At 43.0% G+C, this 19,830-nt stretch overlaps 2 protein-coding genes across 2 annotated transcripts in view; one reads left to right on the plus strand and one right to left on the minus strand.

Annotated features, from left to right (window-relative positions):
* On the minus strand, window positions 1–19,339 carry BRME1 (break repair meiotic recombinase recruitment factor 1). The gene is made up of 7 exons (XM_075206579.1): window positions 19,245–19,339; window positions 16,044–16,080; window positions 12,516–12,709; window positions 10,943–11,914; window positions 7,914–8,035; window positions 788–859; window positions 1–160 (listed from the first exon to the last, which is right to left on the minus strand). Exons 2-7 carry the CDS (start codon window positions 16,066–16,068, stop codon window positions 61–63), a joined length of 1,485 nt encoding a protein of 494 aa, XP_075062680.1. The 5' UTR covers window positions 16,069–16,080; window positions 19,245–19,339; the 3' UTR covers window positions 1–60.
* CC2D1A (coiled-coil and C2 domain containing 1A) overlaps window positions 19,317–19,830 on the plus strand; it is a 23,559-nt gene continuing 23,045 nt past the window's right edge. Inside the window, exon 1 of the mRNA XM_075206577.1 lies at window positions 19,317–19,458. Within this exon, the coding sequence (XP_075062678.1) occupies window positions 19,408–19,458 (51 nt within the window). The 5' untranslated portion in view covers window positions 19,317–19,407. The remainder of the gene's footprint in view (window positions 19,459–19,830) is intronic.

Raw genomic sequence — 19,830 nt, forward strand, 5'->3', positions numbered from 1 at the left:
GAGGACGGAAAACAATAATATATATTTATTGGTTGAACAAGGTACAAAGGACACCGGTTGTCACATTTCCCGGCGTCTCTTCCCACTGGCGGCGCCTCTTCCCGGGGGGAACCTGGCTCTCTTCTGTCTGAGGTCTCGGTAAGTACTCATAATGAGACGGCTAGGAGATAGAAAGCGGGTGTTAGGGGATCCATTCTGGATATACAAACACTTGCGTATCCCCCAAATTTCCCCATGAAAGCAATTTTGGTCTCCACTTCATGCCCAAAATGATATCTCAAATCTTGTTGGGGAAAAATATTAAGATTAAATACCCCACCTGCTGAACAATCTTATGGGCCTTGATCCTGCCTCAAAATATACCACAAATTCTATAGTGGAATCTTAAGAGTTCTAAAGGTTCCGTGTGTGGTCAGCATTAGAATTTGAATGCAAACGTCTGATTGGTTGCCATGGGTTACTGCGCTTCGTAGTTAATATGTTGGATTATTTTACTGGGACGTCTAACGTGAAGTTACAGGAAGGTGGACATCTCCGTGGATAAGGGACAATCACTAGTTTTTTTTTTCTCAACACCCAATAATATCTTGGCCCACAGCAACTTGAATTATTCAACGTTTCTTTTCATCGGTCTTGCTGGACCTAGATACCGGCAGCCGTAGCTTACCGACTGCTCCACCCAGTTATACCGAATGCTCCACCCACTAATTGCCCAAATGTCCTTGTGACAGATGGGGGTACCATGCGCGAGCCGTCCACTATAGACGCACACACTCCTGAACCTCACTTGAGATTTGACAGTTCCAGGATCAGTCCTTGTACAGTGAGTGACGCGTCTTCTCCTCTGGTCTCCTGGGGTCTGCCAAGGACACAAGTACAAGAATTTCATGGCACATTCCACAGTATTTATCATCATCATCATCATTTATTTATTTATATAGCGCCACTAATTCCGCAGCGCTGTACAGAGAACTCATTCACATCAGTCCCTGCCCCATTGAGGCTTACAGTCTAAATTCCCTAATATAGACACACACTCACACACACACAGACAGAGAGGAAGAGACTAGGGTCAATTTTGATAGCAGCCAATTAACCTACCAGTATATTTTTGGAGTGTGGGAGGAAACCGGAGCACCCGGAGGAAACCCACGCAAACACGGGGAGAACATACAAACTTCTCACAGATAAGGCCATGGTCGGGAATTGAACTCATGACCCCAATGCTTACAGATGTAAAAGGACAGGAAATGTTTCTTTCTCCCTTGGCGTTGTGTGCTGTCCTATTTTATCCTGCACCTTTAGATAATGACATTAATGTGGAAGAGAGTATAGCCCATTTAGTACCGTTTCAGTGCGAAATGTGCACTGAGCGACAGCAACCAATAAGCAGTCGCCTTTCATCTGTCAAGTGCAGCTTGCAGAATGAAAGCAACTATCCGATTGGCCACTGCGGTTTAGATGCAAATTTGGTGGCTCAATGCAATATTAGCATACGTGCACCACAAAATTTGTTTGTGGGCATCCATGAGTGGTCCCTGCTGATAGAAAGTTAATAAGCGCTACATCATCATCATTTATTTATATAGCGCCAGCAGATTCCATAGCGCTTTACAATTGGGACACTTGGGCAGAGGAGTGTGAAAGCCTTTTATATGATCGTATTTGTGTTTATGACTACATGAGATAAATCAAATGGAAAAGCTCCAAAGAAAACGTTTACTGTCCTTTTTCATATGTTTGAGAAACACTTCTAAAAAGACAAATATTGGAACTTATACACATACAAGCTTTGAACAGTCTTTGACTTCAGTACAGTAAGGATATATAGAACGGTTTATAATCCACCCATGATGCATTGCTGTGCGCTGCAGTATCTTTAGCATGAACGTAACTGGTCCAATTATGTATCCGTTATAAATGTGACTAGAAACTAATGGGATATTTGCTCTCAATAAAGGTCATTTATAACTAGAGATGCTCACTCACCCCCGTGAACTGGTTTTTTTTTTGGATCTGGATTAGCTTCGTGTTTTGGTTTTGGCAAAACCGCCCTCGTGTGTTTTGTTTTTGGTTTTTTAGAAAAAATCCTAAAATATGTTAAAATCACATAATTTTGCACTTTTTTTTGTTCCTACATTATTATTAACCTCAATAAGACTAATTTCAAGTCATTTGCAGTAAATTTTGACCACCTCACAGATCACAATATTATTTTCATACACTTTCGGACAAATACTGCAGCGACCTGGCTGGATGGTAAGCGACAGAGCAATGACACAAACACACGGCAGTTCCTAGCACACCTAGGACACATTGCCACACAGCAGTGACAGAAAAGAAAAAGGGAGATCCGACCTCCCTCCCACCCACCGTTACGTTGGATCTTAAAAAGGAATCCAAAACTTGCGAGATCCGACGACGTAACGATGACGTTTTGCCTCATTTTCAATTCCAAGGGCTTGCGACAGTTCTGCTAAGTTCGGGTATGTTCGTTTCTCTGGGAACCAAGCCTGAGCATCTCTATTTATAACACTGCACAACTTAGGGGGAGCACAGGGCTTTGCCGTTTGCAGAAATGCACCTATGTTTGCAGGATTGTGGGGTTTTCAGTTTTCCCCTAAAATATTGCTATGTATAGTGTTGTTTATGTCTTATATTAATCCTAACAGTGGGAGACATCGGCACTTATTACATGTGGCACTTTGTGAATGAAAGCTAGTAGCGGACTGGTTGCTATACGTGTGATAGGTGCACCGTCGTACAGGCAGATACACTTTGTAGTAGACAACAAGGAACGACATGCAGGAATTATACCTTTACCAGCTAATACATTCCAAAGGCCCCTTCATCCGACCCAGCGCATACAGTTTTACGCACAGTTTGATGTCACTATGTGGCGGTGTGATGATTTCATCAAATGGAATCATTCTTTACATCTTAAACACAACACACCGTTTTCGGTGTTCATGTTTGTGAATCTCGTCTGAAGGGAAGGTTGAAGATGTTCATGTCTATAACGCTGGGTACTACAAGGAGGCAGAGATACAATGAGGGAGGAGAAGATACACAGCGGTCCCTCAAAGAGCGGCTGCATCTTAAGAACCTGCTTCACTGAAACACTTGTCCTACGCTACGGAATCTGCCGGCGCTATGTAAATAAAAGTGGATGATGATGATGATAAATGTTGATGAGGGGAAGCTGCCCCCTACAGAACGTTTATAAACACTGACAGTGCCGGGCTTGGTTGCAGGACATTTTTGCCCGCTATTTAACTGCCAGGATACTTTGCAGCAGTTTTTATATTTATGTATAAAATGTTTTGCCAGGAAAGAATACATTGAGAGTTACCTCTCGTTTTCCTGTGGTTATATGTCTTTCTTTGTGTCCTAGAAGCTTTCAGTGGCGTAGTGGTTAGCACTTCTGCCTCACAGCACTGGGGTCATGAGTTCAATTCCCGACCATGGCCTTATCTGTGTGGAGTTTGTATGTTCTCCCTGTGTTTGCGTGGGTTTCCTCCGGGTGCTCCGGTTTCCTCCCACACTCCAAAAATACATACAGGTAGGTTAATTGGCTGCTATCAAAAATTGACACTAGTCTCTCCCTCTCTGTCTGTGTGTGAGTGTCTGTATATATTAGGGAATTTAGACTGTAAGCTCCAATGGGGCAGGGACTGATGTGAATGGGTTCTCTGTACAGCGCTGCGGAATTAGTGGCGCTATATACATAAATGATGATGATGATGAGATGAGTTTGTTGTTACAGATATCATTTCATGGGTTGTTCACACCTGTCCTATGTTAACCGCACGTTCGACCACAAAAGCGCAGTGAAACAGAATAAAAGGAGGGTTTTGATCCCACCATTAATACCACAATTCAAAGTTTCTTATACATTAACGCACGCTACCAGTACATTACATTGTGTTGGTAAAAGTGAAACACATCAAAAGCGCATGAGACCATGGGGTAAATGTATCAATATGCGGGTTCTTCAACACCCGCGTGTTCAGCCTCTTCCGCGATTAAATTTCAAGCGGTGCTGCATTGTAAAGGGTTAACTTCCCTTTACAATGCAGCGCCGCTTGAAATTTAATTGCGGAAGAGGCTGAACACGCGGGTGTTGAAGAACCCGCATATTGATACATTTACCCCCATATCACCAAAAAGCGTCTAAAGAGCAGGTTGGTTTTCCTGAATTCAATCTATTCAGCAAATAGGGGTGAATAAGCCCTCAATGCTCGCTGTCTGTTGTATTGGTTGACCCTCTACTAGCCTCTGAAATAAACCCAATTATAATTTAAATTAAACAATGATGATGAGAACCTCACAGACAGATATACTGTCACTTTCTCGTGTGTACTCAGGGTGGAGAGGAAAGAAAAACAAAAGACAGATAAGAGTCTGCTCATACAGGCTAAGAAGGAGGAGGAAGACCCATAAATCACCCCCCTCAATTAGAGGTAAGGGGGCTGCCAGAGCAAAGGTCAAACTTGTAAAAGTGCCAGGAGAGTAGATAAAGTCTAAGTACACTGTGCACACCTGAGCTGATGTAGGACAGACAAGTTGTGTGTGCAAGTGGAATGACCCATGACTTCAAACAGATGTAGAGGAATGAACTGTCCATTCAATAATCATCATCTATTTATATAGCGCCACTAATTCCGCAGCGCTGTACAGAGAACTCACTCACATCAGTCCCTGCCCCATTGGAGCTTACAGTCTAAATCCCCTAACATACACACACACACACAGACAGAGAGACTACGGGCAATTTAATAGCAGCCAATTAACCCACCATTATGTTTTTGGAGTGAGGGAGGAATCTGGAGCACCCGGAGGAAACCCATGCAAACACGGGGAGAACATACAAACTCCACACACAGATAAGGACATGGTTGGGAATCGAACGCATGACTACAGTGCTGTGAGGCAGAAGTGCTAACCACTGAGCCACCGTGCTGCCATACTGCAGATGATACCAGGCGACTGTCCCAAAATTGTAGCCTGTATGGGCATATTATGGCAATTGGTAACTATGGACTAACACCTGCTCATGCCTCCTATATGTTTTATTTTTAACAGATGAAGATAATGCCAGGGATACCCACTTGGATCTAGGTGAAAAATAAAGTGGGTTAAAATAGTAGTCTTGGGGTGTTTTCATTTCAAATAAATGTATTTTTTAAACGCTGTGTTTGTGTTTTATCTACACTTTATTCAGATCCGTTTTCCCTAGGGAAGTCTAATGCTGGTGCTAATAAATTCGGGGGGGGGGGGGGGGGCACGCTTCTTGTCCCCTTGATTTTGAATTTTGATAGATTTGCATTTCTGATTTAATTTATGAAGCACCTACACTTCAGACTTAAAATGTTATAAACATTATATTATGTGCTTTATAAATAAATGGAATATTATCATTTTTTTTTACATATGGCGCTACCTTCCTTATACATCGATGGGGTTATCTTGGAGAGTAGCAGAGATCATACACTGGTACCTTTATGTAAGGTATAGATGGTTTAATATATGTGCGCCTCAGTTGTGCTTTTCTATTGGTTTCCTAGCAGCCCTGATGGAATGTTTAGAATAATGTATAATTCCGGAATCTCTGTGTAACAATACCCTACTGAGGGTGGGGTACTCTGCTCCTCAGCCCCCCCCTCTGTCTTATCAGTAACACTGTTTGTTGTGTGGTCACTAGTTTTAGATAAGGTTTGCCATTCTTCTGTGCCATCACCTTATTACATTATTATAAATGGATAATACTTAACTGAGATGTCGACAATCTAGTTTATTTACCAATACATAAATGTGCTGTCTTCCCTCCTGCCTCCACAATGAACTGGCTGCGTCTGACCTACATAGATATTATCAATGACTCCTACTAAAGACTTTTAAACACAAACGATTCAATTATTCATGTCAGTGCTATGTCTAGATTTCCAAACCATAAATTGCAGCTATGCAGATATGTGTGATTCTGGCGCATAGGTCTGCGCAGTGGCGGATCCAGGGGGGGGGGGGCCCCCCTAGCAGACACTTGCTGCCGACGGCTACACAGTATGTGCAGGTCCGTCCAGCCGTGACAGGCAGGGACAGTGTGCTGCCCGGCTGCTCTGACAATCAGAGCAGCCGGGCAGCAGACTGTCCCTGCCTGTGACGGCTGGACGGACCTGCACATACTGTGCAGCCGTCGGCAGCCTAAGCTGTTAGAAAGGGGCGGGGCCTAACCCCCCCCTTAAATCGCCCCGGGTACTGTAGATTTCTAGATCCGCCCCTGGGTCTGCTTGCACCTGAAGAGCTGAGATTTGGGAGCATTCAAACGTACGGGGTGTTCACGCAATTACAACAAAGTGCAGGATGGCCTACAGGCATTTATACGCCTGTCCAAGCTGTATTGTTTGCAGGTGATCAAGGGCAGGTGCAGATAGTGAATGTTAATGGTGACGGACAGCAGCAATAGTAAACTGCTTGTGATTGGCTGATGTCGATAGGTGCTTTCTGCGCTGCATGTGTACACCGATCATTCACAACATTAAAACCATTGACAAGTGAAGGGAATTTCATTGAGGCTCAGTGATGTACCTGTGGAGCAAAGGCTAGACCGTCTGGTTCAATCCCACAGAAGAGCTACTGTAGCACAAATTGCTGAAAAAGTTAATGCTGGCTCTGATAGAAAGGTGTCAGAACACACAGAGCATCGCAGCTTGCTGCTTATGGGGCTGCGCAGAACGGTCAGAGTGCCCATGCTGAGCCCTGTCCACCGCCCAAAACACCTAGAATAAGAATGTTAGCGCCAGAACTGGACCATGTAGCAATGGAAGAAAGTGGTCTGGTCTGATGAACATCGTTTTTCTTTTACATCACGTGGACAGCCTGGTGCGTGTGCGTCATTTACCTGAGGAAGAGATGGCACCAGGATGCACTATGGGAAGAAGGCGGAGGCAGTGTGATGCTCTGGTCAATGTTTTGCTTTGAAAACTTGGGTCCTGGCATTCATGTGGATGTTACTTTGCCATGTACCACCTACCTAAACATTGTTGCAGACCATGTGAGGGCAGTGGCCTCTTTCAGCAGGATAATGCTCCCTGCCACACTGACAATATTGTTCAGGAATGGTTTGAGGAACATGGCAAAGAGTTGACATGGCCTTCAAATTACCCAGATCTAAATCCGATCGAGCACCTGAGTCATGGAGGCCCCACCTCACAACTTACAGGAATTAAAGGATCTGCTGCTAACGTCTTGGTGCCTTGAATACCACAGGACACCCTCAGAGGTCTTGTGAAGTCCATGTCTAATGGGTCAGAGCTGTTTTGGCTGCATGAGAGGGACCTACCCAATATTAGGAAGGTGATGGTAATGTTGTGGCTGATCGGTGTATCTAGTATGATGTTGTGTATTTTGCATGCTTATAAATATGGGCACAAGTGTAAATCGGGCACATATGCTACCGGTGCCAACCTGCACAGATCTTGTATACTTTCCATATGCCAGCAATTGTGACTTTTTTAGTAAACACAATTTTCGGCTGCCGTTTGGGGTGCAATGGCGGCCGACTCTGAATTAGCCCCACTATCACAAACAGCAGACAGGTAGCAATTGTAAATGGTAGGGAGATGTATTAGGCACATGGAAGGTATAGCTGTAAGTACTACTGAATGTGAGAGTAACAGCTAGTAACAGGAGCTCTCACAATATTTAATTTACCAAGATATCAGGAAATATCGCCAGGTAGATTTATCAAATCTTATAAAAAGGAACAGAGGAGTGGTTGCTATGGGCAACCAATCAGATTCCATCTGTCGTGTTCTAGAATGTAATGGATAAATAAAGAGTTCAACAGGGCTGACACCACCTTGTTTGAGCCAGAAAGCGGAGTGAAATTGGGTAGGAAGGTCCATACTCACCCCGGTGCCGCCTCAGCTGATGCAGCAGTCGTTAGGAGAGTCAGCGGTGCGGTGTCGGCCTGCGGTATCGCCCGTCTGCCGGATGTTAAGGTCCCTTGGCGGGTGACAGCGTTGTCGACATTCTGCAGAAACAAACACAGCTGTGCTGATATGTGTCAGATGAAAGGGTAAAGCTGGACATGGACACACAAGACTTTGCACAGTAGCCGGACCATCCAGAGCTCCGTTTCCAACCCGACTGTCCGATTAATCAGGCAACAGGAGAGAGTTTGCTCTGAAAAACCCGCCAAATTTCCGGACAGATCTACCCCTCCGTGTGTAGCTCGATTCTGGTGCCACACACCCCGCTGTACATGGTATGCTATGGGTAACCACATCACACAACAATTCTATCAGTTTTCATCTAAACACCTTATAACAAACATTATTTTATTTGGACAATCTGCACGCACACAGAATGATCTCATTCTGATACACCCGATGTAGATTCCCATGTAACGTGATGCCAGGAGGACCCGCTAAGATAAGTAAGCGCTGCTATAGCCTGGGTTGTTAACAGCTACATCCAGGAGACGTGCAGCTTGGGGTAACCCTGTAATAACGTGACACCAGACCCAACGTAGTCAGTGTAGGGAGGCATTACCTAAAGGATTGGGTTTACATAAAACAACCCCCCAGGGCAAACTAGCACAGTGCCAAAAATAGCACTGGGGATTATTCTGGGCCATGGGTGCCAGGGTAATCGTTTAAAGTGACTTAAATATCAAGAACAATTGTGGCACTACAAGTGCCAGCATGCCCATGGCTGCCAGGGGTGAACAGGCAATCAGAGCAGTTTGTGTCTGATTGGCTGGAACATGGGAAAACCGCTGTGATTGGCTGTCCGTGCACTGACCTCTTTCCATTTGCATCGCAGCTGCGCTAGGAGCAAGTACTCGTCGCCCTATCAGGGTGTTTTAGATCGTGCCTTCTGGATTACTTCAGAAGAATGAAGATTTCATATGGATTGAGTTCTCTGTACAGCGCTGCAGAATTAGTGGTGCTATATAAATAAATGGTGATGATGACGATGACGATTTAGGAGTATAAAGTGGTAAACATATTTAGAGAGTCTTTATTTCAAGTAAACGCATACACTAATTACATTTGGCGTATGTTTTAGTTTTTACTTGCAGTGGGCCCTGGCTGCCCGGTCATGCTGATACTTGTAGTTCTACGGGTTCACACTTTCCATTTATCTATTTTTTTTCCATTTTTCCAAATGGCAGTCATCATCATAAAACGGATGGCTGCCGTTTCGCCACTCTGGCGACAGCGACATCAAGCCGCGCTCAGATCAGATACTTACAGTGTATTGTCACTTGCAGGTATCTTTTGTGTGCACAAATATATATATATATATATTATATTTTAATACAGAAATGTAACACGTAATGAAAAACGGTCCCGACGACACCGTACTCTCGTGGTTGAGTGAGACTCAAAATGTTTTTTTTTAGTAGAGAATAAAATGGAAAAGTTGTAACTAATTAAGGTTATGGGCCAGGAGTGATAAGAGGAAACAGGTTGACGTTACATTTTGTCATTTTTCCACAATGCACATTTGTATCTCAAAGAGACAGTGGACACATCTGTCCACATAATCTGTGGTTAATAAAAGGCCTTAATGAGAGCAGATGACATGAGACAGCTAATCCTGTCCAGTCCGGGCAGTAAATCCTCTGTTCATGTTCCTGGCAGAGTTTGTACAATTACTGGTGTGATATGTGGCTGTTTAGCTAGGCCTGACATTCCCTGGATATAAATTTGTCCTGTGCAGTGAGCCCTCTGCTCATAAAACCTGACATGTTTACTCTACTACGTGTAATAAGAACTAACTCCTACACACAGGCCGTTGTACAGCAGCCGGGGGTTCTGGGTATAAACCATCTCTGTTCCTTCTTCCGTATTAGAAGTCCTATATAATAAAGTGTTTATATTGAGAAGCACACATCGCCCTCAAATATTATGACAAATTAATATGAGTCATAAAATCCAAACATCAAAAGCCTCAATCTCACCACAATGCGGAAATTGTCATAGTGGCCAAATTGTAAAAATAATTCCTGAGTCACATCGCATCTAAGTGTGTCACAGGCAATACCGTCTAGGCCAGTGACACTCCAGGTGTTGTGAAACTACAAGTCCCAGCATACCCTTCCAGCAATAAAGCTGCTATATATTGGCAAAGCATGCTGGGACTTGTAGTTTCACAACACCTGGAGTGTCACAGGTTAGCCAACACTGGTCTAGGCAGATGTGTGACATCATGGAACTTGGTTATAACGTATCCTTGTACTGTAAATAATCTTCTTTAGCAAATATTATCCTGTGAAGTACGGACCATGACAGTGAGATTTAAATCCAGTATTCAGAATATGATGTGATTTCCAATATAGCCCATGTAGGTTCCCCCCTCTCTGGCCAGCCAAGGAGCGGTCATCGCGGGGAAGGTGATATGTAAGCGCACAGGTGTCACTCATTCGTCTACAGTCAGGTGAGCGCTTTATTGGCAGAAAGCCGAATATTAATATGGAAAAGAACAAGGTACATGCAAACGCCCTAAGGGGATAATCAAACATTATGCTTTATTTCTATTTAAAGCTTTAATGTAATCCTACATTGAACTCAATTATCACCCAACAATCACTGACCAATCGGCAGTCTTGTCACATGACGAGGGAGAACCCATATGTATAGAAAGCATTGGGAGTTTTGCAGACATAAGGAAGAAGGAGCTACATTTTATATCACCTTTATTGTACCAAGGGCGGCACGGCTGCAGGGTGGTCAGCATTGTTTCCCTGGGTTGGATTCTATTCATGGTGTAATCTGCACAGAGTTGGCATGTTTTCCCCATGATTGCGTGTGTGTGTGTGTGTGTGTCTGGGATAAGAAATTTAGCTTGTGAGCTCCACTGTGGCAGTGTCTGAGCAATGTACACACAATCAGTCATTGTACAGCACTACATAGGATTATAATTGTAATACCTTGCCAGGTTCGAAGAGACTCTCCTCCAGTGCTCCCAGAAGCTGACTGTCTTGCACGTCTAGGACCGTGACTGGTCCTCTTGAATCTTCCGACAGGGAGTCTCTTCCTAGTGACAAGACAGTGTCTGCGTCACACGGAGCAGCGTGGTCCTCGGTTACTTTCTGACCACCTTGTGGTGACGTTATGACCTCTGACTTCTGATCTTGGAGAAGGTCCAGATCCATCTCTCGTAACTTGTCATCCCAGTCCGATAAGCAGGACGTATCTTTTGCACCCTGCGGTTCTAACTGGGATTTATCGATCTGTATCTGGGAGGTTGTTTCTGGAACGCTTGTGCTCTGTTTTGTGAGCGGGAAGATTTGAACTTGTAACTGGGGTGTGTCTGGCTTTTCCAGGCTGGATATATGCTGCAGGGATGGTGATAAATCAGGGTTCAACTCTTGTAACTGCGAGTTCTCTTCTTCTAAAGAGGAATCTATTGTAGGTAAATGGGATATAGAAGTGATTCCCTCTGCCCATTCTCCGCACGTGCCAATCAGCGACCCTTCTTTATCATCCGCTGACTGGGAGGAGTTGTCTGTCCCATTAACTTCCACATAGAGGAAGCAGCCATCAGAGGTCTCACTTGTCTGAAGGTCCATCAAACTTCTATCCACTCGTCTGCTGCTTTCTGCGGTGTGACATGCCTTGGTGGGCTGTGCATTGGTGATTTCGGGGTACGTCTCACAGATGCCGCTTTCAGGCAGATTGATTGACATAACGCAGGGGTTACACTCTATATCCCCATCGCTGACTGGCTCTATCACAGAGGACTGGGTGATATCTGCGATGGAGGTCACGTGAAGGTCTAAGCTGACCCCAGCATCAGTTCCAGTGGGGTCCCCCTGGAGGCAGGTGAGGAGCACTGCAGTGTGCGGCCACGGTGTGGACTCTTTCAGATAATCGGGATGCATCGATTCTTCGTCGGGAATCTTAATAGATAATAACATTTCCATTCAGACATTTACAATGATTACAATTGTTAAAATGTGCAACTGATTTTATATTTTCTAATTTAATGCACTAAGTGAATCACCAGTATATCCCAGCTCCTCTTCCCCTCTCTATAACATTTCTCTCTCTTCCTAATCTGTGCAGTTCCTCTCCTAAGGGGACAGTCTAGTCACACACAGCAGACTTGCAAAGGCAGCAAAGATTTTCACACCACGTCTCTTCCCTCCCTCATTCAGTCACTGCAGGAGGAAGATCACAGTGATACACAGATTAATCACTGTTCATTTCCTCCATCGGAGATTTGAGGAACAAGTCTCTGACTGCCCACCAGCATAGTTGAGGTACAATCATTCTCCCGGGTAATCACCTTTGCTCCCCATAGTCAATGCAGGAGGAAGCACTTAGTGATAAGTCATTACTGCGCGCTTCCTCTTTCAATGACTATGTGCAGATTAAGAGTGATGGTTTTGGGCATGGGAGGGATATCTTGGTGGTGGTGTGAGCTGAGAAAAGGAACAGGGGGGGGGGATCCCTGGCCCTAACACATTTGTTTATGAGTGAGGCATTAGAGAAACCCACCGAGCAGCATCCAGGCTGTAGGCCATCAGTCTGTGACAAGCTCAGCTGAGGAACATCCTGCATCATGTTCTCCTGGGATGTGCCACCCTGCATTATATTCTTCTCCGTAGGCTCCTGATCGTGAAGATTCTGCTGAGAATGGCCTGATTCTGGACCTATTGTTCCCAATCTTTTCCTGGAAGTCAACCTGGCATCTAACAAGCAATAGAACAGTCACCAGAAAGGATTGTAAGACTGGACACAAGTTTAATGTCAGTTCACTGAGTGTCAACCTCTATATAGGGCTGGTAGGTGGCTGTATTTTATCACTATATATCATCATCACCATCTATTTATATAGCGCCACTAATTCCGCAACGCTGTACAGAGAACTCAGTCACATCAGTCCCTGCCCCATTGGGGCTTAGTCTAAACACACACATACACACACAGACTAGGGTCAATTTGTTAGCAGCCAATTAACCTACCAGTATGTTTTTGGAGTGTGGGAGGAAACCAGAGCACCCGGAGGAAATCCAGGCAAACACAGGGAAAACATACAAACTCCTCACAGATAAGGCCACGGTCGGGAATTGAACTCATGACCCCACTGTTGCTGTGAGGCAGAAGTGCTGACAACGTAGCCACCATGCTACCTAATAATTGGGAATTGTTGGATGAGAGGGTTTATAGTGTCCGGATATTTAATGTTACAACATTGCAGGCAGCTTACTTGGAACTATTTAGATAAACATTCACCACTTTTCAATTTTAGAATGTCACCGACCCTAACTAGCAGATCTGGGGATAAGGTGGAGGAGCCTACTCACTGTAGGACTATTCTAGTCCTGCAGGGGGGAGAAATAGTGGTCACTCTCCTGTCCTCTCCGCTGAACAAGGAACCTTCTGCGCCTCTTGGATCTCATTTAAATACCAGACACCTTAAAGGGAGGAGATTAGTGCAAAGTAGAAATAGGGAGATAAAGAGTCCCAATATATATATATATATATATATATATATATATATATACACATACATGGGCAGCACAGTGGCTTAGTTAGCACTTCTGCCTCTCAGCACTGGGGTCATGAGTTCGATTCTTGACCATGGCCTCTGTGGAGATTATATGTTCTCCCCGTGTTTGCGTGGGTTTCCTCCGGGTGCTCCGGTTTCCTCCCACACTCCAAGAACATACTGGTAGGTTCATTGGCTGCTATTAAATTGCCCATTGTCTGTGTGTGTGTGACTATATTAGGGGATTTAGATTGTAAGCTCCAATGGGGCAGGGACTGATGTGAATGAGTTCTCTGTACAGCGCTGCAGAATTAGTGGCGCTATATAAATAAACAGATGATGATATATATATATATATATATATATATATATATATACACATACATATATATATATATATATATATATATATATATACACACACTTTATGTTTGGTGAAAATTTTGATAGAGATATATACAGGATCTTACTTATCTGTATATTTTAATCTATTTCTCCTTTAATAAAATTAGGAGCCTGTTTACTAGATGCACCTGTCACGTGTTAAATGAAGGTGACAGAATGTAAGCTAATGGAATGGTAATGTTCTTAGCGTGTGTGTCTGTGTATATACTGTGTATATATATATATATATATATATATATATATATATGTAGTATATGAAGTGTAAATAGATGGAACAGTGATCATAATTTATTGAACACTTACCACAGACATTAACAGGTAAAACTCATAATACAAATAACCATCTGAGACTGGGCGCAATATTAGATAAATAAGCGAGAAAAAAAAATTCAGATAATATGAGCTAAATAATAATTGTACCATAAGAGGTAAGTGGTCTGTATAGACCTCAAGTTAGTCCACACCTGGATGCAATAAAACTGCAGTGTGAATGAACTGGCTCTAGCATAACATAATGGGCCTGATTCATCTTCGGATGTCAGTCCATTTGTGCGCCGTATCTTGCGTGAGATAAAGCTCTGTGCGCGCGCCAGAGCGAGGCTTACGCCAGAGAACGCAGCTGAATGCAATTCATGTCCCAATGCAACCGACACTACTGTCTACGATTTGCAGAGAGGTACGGGGGGTGGGAAGGGGCAGACTAACGTAGGCAATGTACTATAATGGTGCGCTGAGGGTGTGCCGACGCAGATGGAGCAGATTCAGGGCATCTTGTACATATGTGTTTTTTATCCGTATAATTTGCACCAGCTGCAGGGCAGGCGTAAGGGGCGACTGATAGTGATGACTGACACGTATGCGTACCAGAACATGTGTTTGCAAGCGAGAGAAACTACAGAAATGCATTTTATGTACAGTATGCATTAAGAATCCTGATTTATGTATTTAATAAAAACACATTTTTATTAATGATTATAGTATTAATAGTTATTAATTTGTTTAATAAAATATATATTTTTTTTTTGCATGCATTTTGTGCGTGCAAGTATTATGCATGTTTTATGTTAAACGCAAGTTGCATTCCAAAATGAATCAGACCCATACTGAGCAACATAACAGGTAAAACTCATAATACAAATAATGATCTGGGACTGGGCGCAATAATAGATAAATAAGCAAAAAAAAAATAATTCAGATAATATAATAATTTGACGTATAATCAGCCATGAGCATTGCTGTAAAATGTTGACAAGCCCACAATGGGGTAAGCGCTGCACAGGGAATGACATGATGTGTTCCAGGATGAACCAGACCTTGTGCAAAGCTATATATACACAGTCTGTAGGCGAAACATTGGGGTAGATTTACTACAACTTCTATAAAGGAAAAGTGGAGGTGTCGCCTAAAGCAGCCAATCAGATTCTAGCTATCATTTGCCTAGTAGTCTAGAACATGATAGCTAGAATCTGATTGGTTGCTCCACTTTTCCATTACAAAAGATTTAGCAAATACACTCATTTGGAATGAGCATAGCTGCCTCCCGTGGGGGTTACCTGAAAATAGATAGTTGAAATCACAGCCATTATTTAGCTCTTACTATATTATTTTTCTTTTTCTCCGTTATTCTTTTATTTATCGTGCATCCCTGTATGTGTTACAAGATTTAAGTGTTTTCAAATGTTATTGTGATAAATGTTCAATAAATGGTTATTACTTCTCCAGTAAAAAACAAACAAAAAACTTTTTTGACTGTGAATTTCTATACACGAGGTCTTTAAATAAAGCTGTATTTTGAAGAAAAAAAAAAAAAAGATATCCTAGTGAGTGCAGGCCTGGCCAACCTGTGGCACTCCCGGTGTGGGGAAACTACAAGTCCCAGCATGCCTTTCCAGTTATTGGCTGGATAGTCACTGGCAGAGCATGCTGGGATTTGTAGTTTCACCACACCTGGAGTGCCACAGGTTGGCCAGGCCTGTAAAGGTGAGAGAAGGGCTTCTGTAACCTATGCTCTGAATATAAGAAGTGTGAGCAAAGTTCAGGGGAATGAATTGTGCCAAGGATCAGAGACAATACACAGAGCAGGACAAGAAACAGGTTTACAGGTGATATTGTGCAGTTCGTATTCTCACTTGACACCTTCTTTTTCTTCTTCATATCTATATGTATCTAGAAAAGAAAAAAAAAATAACCCTTAGAAGCGATACATGACCACGTTTAGTCAGCTGGTGGCTCTCAAGCTGCTGTGGACCTTAGTCCTGGCATATATGACCCCCAACAGTCCCTACTTGTCTTATTGTATCACAAGGACCACACAAATAGCGCAAAGGTAACTTTGCAGAGCAAATCATTTCATTAATCATTATCTTTCAGGAACTGAAGCCTGAGGAATCCAGGATGATATTGTACATGTTCTCAAATGCCTTAAAAAGAGTTACTTTATATCAGTAATAAACCAGCATGAATTACTATATAAAATGTTTATATTCGTCTAATTTTCATGTCATTTCTTGAACAATGTTCATGTATAATTGCCAAGTTTGCTAGAAAATCCTGCCAGGTATCCTGTTGTTTGAACAATCAGAATTTCTGTTCCATATTGCAAAACCACTTCCCGACCCATTGGGTGCCTTTATTTGTGCAAACGTGTCTAGATTTTTAGAGGAGGAGCACTGATTTAAGTAGTAAGATGGGGAAGAAGTGTTACAGGCGTACCTAGGCGCCTAGAAATGAGATATGAAGGTGTGTATTGGGGCGTCCTCAACAAAGACTTTAATTTTGCAGCCGGTTAGAGCTGGCGGCTTTTACCTTTACTGGGACCCGTCCTGCACCTTACATGTCACATTTTGGTAGAGAAGAGCATTGATAGGCAAACCGAGGGGGGTTTCCTACTGCCTGGAAACCCCCCTCCAGTCCTGGAGCACTGTATAATTGAGGTGGATGGACCCTGCTCCCACTTCACACGGCTCTGCTTGAAAAAGGAGAGCTGCGTACACCTAACAGTAGTGCACGCAGCATTGCCCATGTATATTATGGGGATAGAAAGAGTTGGAGAGCAGCCAAGTACTGTCTTAAATTATAGCCACGCCCCCATGCATGCTGGTCACGCCCACTGGCGGCGTGGTGTGGAAACCCCCCTCTAAAAATCCTGCGTTTGTCCCTGGCATTTAAGGCGCACTGTTACCAATGCAATAAAACACTGCACACCCCCATGTAATAAATGCAGTCTGAGTGTCCCCACACTGACATTTCATTTAATGCACAATCTCTTCATTTTCTTGCTGCGCTGAAAATTATACACACCAAATGCATAAATAATTCACTACATATAAGCCATGAAAAATAAAGTCCCTAGGCAAATAGCAGCTCCTTTCTTCTAAACATCCGCACCCGAAATGGAATAATATAGAATCAAAAAACATAGGGAGAAAGGGCGCTCATGGTGTAGTAATTAATGTACAATCAATGAAACTATTGAATGAAAGCAATGTACATTTTCCAAATATAAATATAAATAAAGCTTATCTGTGGAATGCTCAATAGATGCACTGTGAGCAGAATCCTCAGCTCTCATTTATAATCACTTCATTGTCTGTGAAGGGAATACACATCGAAAAGACAACCGCCCATGTGTGAAATCTTTTAAAACACCCAATTTTTATTTTTAAACAAGGTTAAAGACCTTTACAATAGGTAGCATAACAACAGCACTAATATGAATCCTGGGTAATGTTGATGCCAATGAGGAACACTTACAGCTGCCCAGATCAGCAGGTGTGACTGTTCCACAAATATTGCACTTGTAGTTAAAAATCACTCTATAAAAGGACTCTAAAAAATAATATTGTGAGGACAAAACCGTACATGTTACGTTCTCTCTAACTTCATCAATTTCAACTTGATGAAGTTCAAGAAACATGTAGAGTTTTGGCTTCACAATATTATTTTTTAAAGTCCCTTTGCGCACTATTATAATTCATGCGGTCATAGAGCGCATTATTACCGTCAGTACTGTGATTTAACGCTGATCTTTGCTCACGAAATCCGGGTTAAAATTACCGTATTAACGGTAATACGATTAGTGTTGTGTTATTGCTGTCAGAATTGAATTCCCCCCATGAGCGCCGTTTCTCCCTATATTTTTTGAAACTATTTAGGAGCAGTATATTAGCAGAAAAAGTAAAGTTTAATACAATAAAAGGGATGGTGCTAAACGGGTGTGCTAAGGTAAGTGCACCACAGAGAAACCCACCACAATTATCTGTACAACCCCTGTAAGTAACTCTACCATTTAATATAACCAACAATTACTGTAAAATAATCCCTGCAAGGCACAGGTCTGATGTCATGACACAAGACGTGGCTGTGATGTCATAAGACCTGTGTGTGGTGTCATAACACATGTGTGATGTCATAACACCTGTGTGTGATGTATAAGTGTGATATATAAGACATGTGTGTGATGTATAATAAGTATGATATATAGACATGTGTGTGATGTATAAGTGTGATATATAAGACATGTGTGTGATGTATAAGTATGATATATAGGACATGTGTGTGATGTATAATAAGTATGATATATAGGACATGTGTGTGATGTATAATAAGTATGATATATAGGACATGTGTGTGATGTATAATAAGTATGATATATAGGACATGTGTGTGATGTATAAGTGTGATATATAAGACATGTGTGTGATGTATAATAAGTATGATATATAGACATGTGTGTGATGTATAAGTGTGATATATAGGACATGTGTGTGATGTATAAGTATGATATATAGGACATGTGTGTGATGTATAATAAGTAAGATATATAGGACATGTGTGTGACATATAAGTGTGATATATAGGACATGTGTGTGATGTATAATAAGTATGATATATAGGACATGTGTGTGATGTATAATAGGTATGATATATAGGACATGTGTGTGATGTCTAATAAGTATGATATATAGGACATGTGTGTGATGTATAATAAGTATGATATATAGGACATGTGTGTGATGTATAATAAGTGTGATATATAGGACATATGTGTGACATATAAGTGTGATATATAGGACATGTGTGTGATGTATAATAAGTATGATATATAGGACATGTGTGTGATGTATAATAGGTATGATATATAGGACATGTGTGTGATGTATAATAAGTATGATATATAGGACATGTGTGTGATGTATAATAAGTATGATATATAGGACATGTGTGATGACATCACACGGCTGCCAGTGACCATACAGTTATACAGATGTCGGTATTCTGCCGGCAGGACACTACACAGACACTGATACACCCGGCTGCCCCGGCCGCACCTCTCCTCCTCCTGCCTGCAGCGCTCTTCCCGCTCTGTTCGCGTCACCCGTCACGTGATGTGAGCTGGAGGCGCGGGGCACGCCGGGAGTTGTAGTCTCTCAGCTGTCACGTGACTGGACGCGGAAGTACCGGCGGCTTCTCTCGGTTTATCTGTTGCGGAGGATGAGCGGACGGCGAGAGGACCGGGGAGGAGGGAGACCGGCGGCCAAGGGGGTAAGATTCACCCTATACACCCTCCTGTCACCGTGTCATCACCTGTGTACCCTCCTGTCACCGTGTCCTCACCTGTGTACCCTCCTGTCACCGTGTCATCACCTGTGTACCCTCCTGTCACCGTGTCATCACCCTGTGTACCCTCCTGTCACCGTGTTATCACCTGTGTACCCTCCTGTCACCGTGTCATCACCTGTGTACCCTCCTGTCACCGTGTCATCACCTGTGTACCCTCCTGTCACCGTGTCATCACCTGTGTACCCTCCTGTCACCGTGTGATCACCTGTGTACCCTCCTGTCACCGTGTCATCACCCTGTGTACCCTCCTGTCACCGTGTCATCACCCTGTGTACCCTCCTGTCCCCGTGTCAT

Source organism: Mixophyes fleayi, chromosome 4 (assembly GCF_038048845.1).
Source record: "Mixophyes fleayi isolate aMixFle1 chromosome 4, aMixFle1.hap1, whole genome shotgun sequence".
In the NCBI taxonomy this organism is placed as follows: domain Eukaryota; kingdom Metazoa; phylum Chordata; class Amphibia; order Anura; family Limnodynastidae; genus Mixophyes; species Mixophyes fleayi.

What these genes read in the sequence shown, in the direction of transcription:
- BRME1 (XM_075206579.1), bottom strand. Translation starts at nt 16,068, where the DNA reads ATGAAGAAGAAAAAGAAGGTGTCAA. An exon ending in TACAGCCTGGATGCTGCTCG is followed by an intron (nt 11,915 to 12,515) that starts GTGGGTTTCTCT and finishes TTATCTATTAAG; the next exon opens with ATTCCCGACGAAGAATCGAT. An exon ending in TCAGCTGAGGCGGCACCGGG is followed by an intron (nt 860 to 7,913) that starts GTGAGTATGGAC and finishes TGTCCTTGGCAG; the next exon opens with ACCCCAGGAGACCAGAGGAG.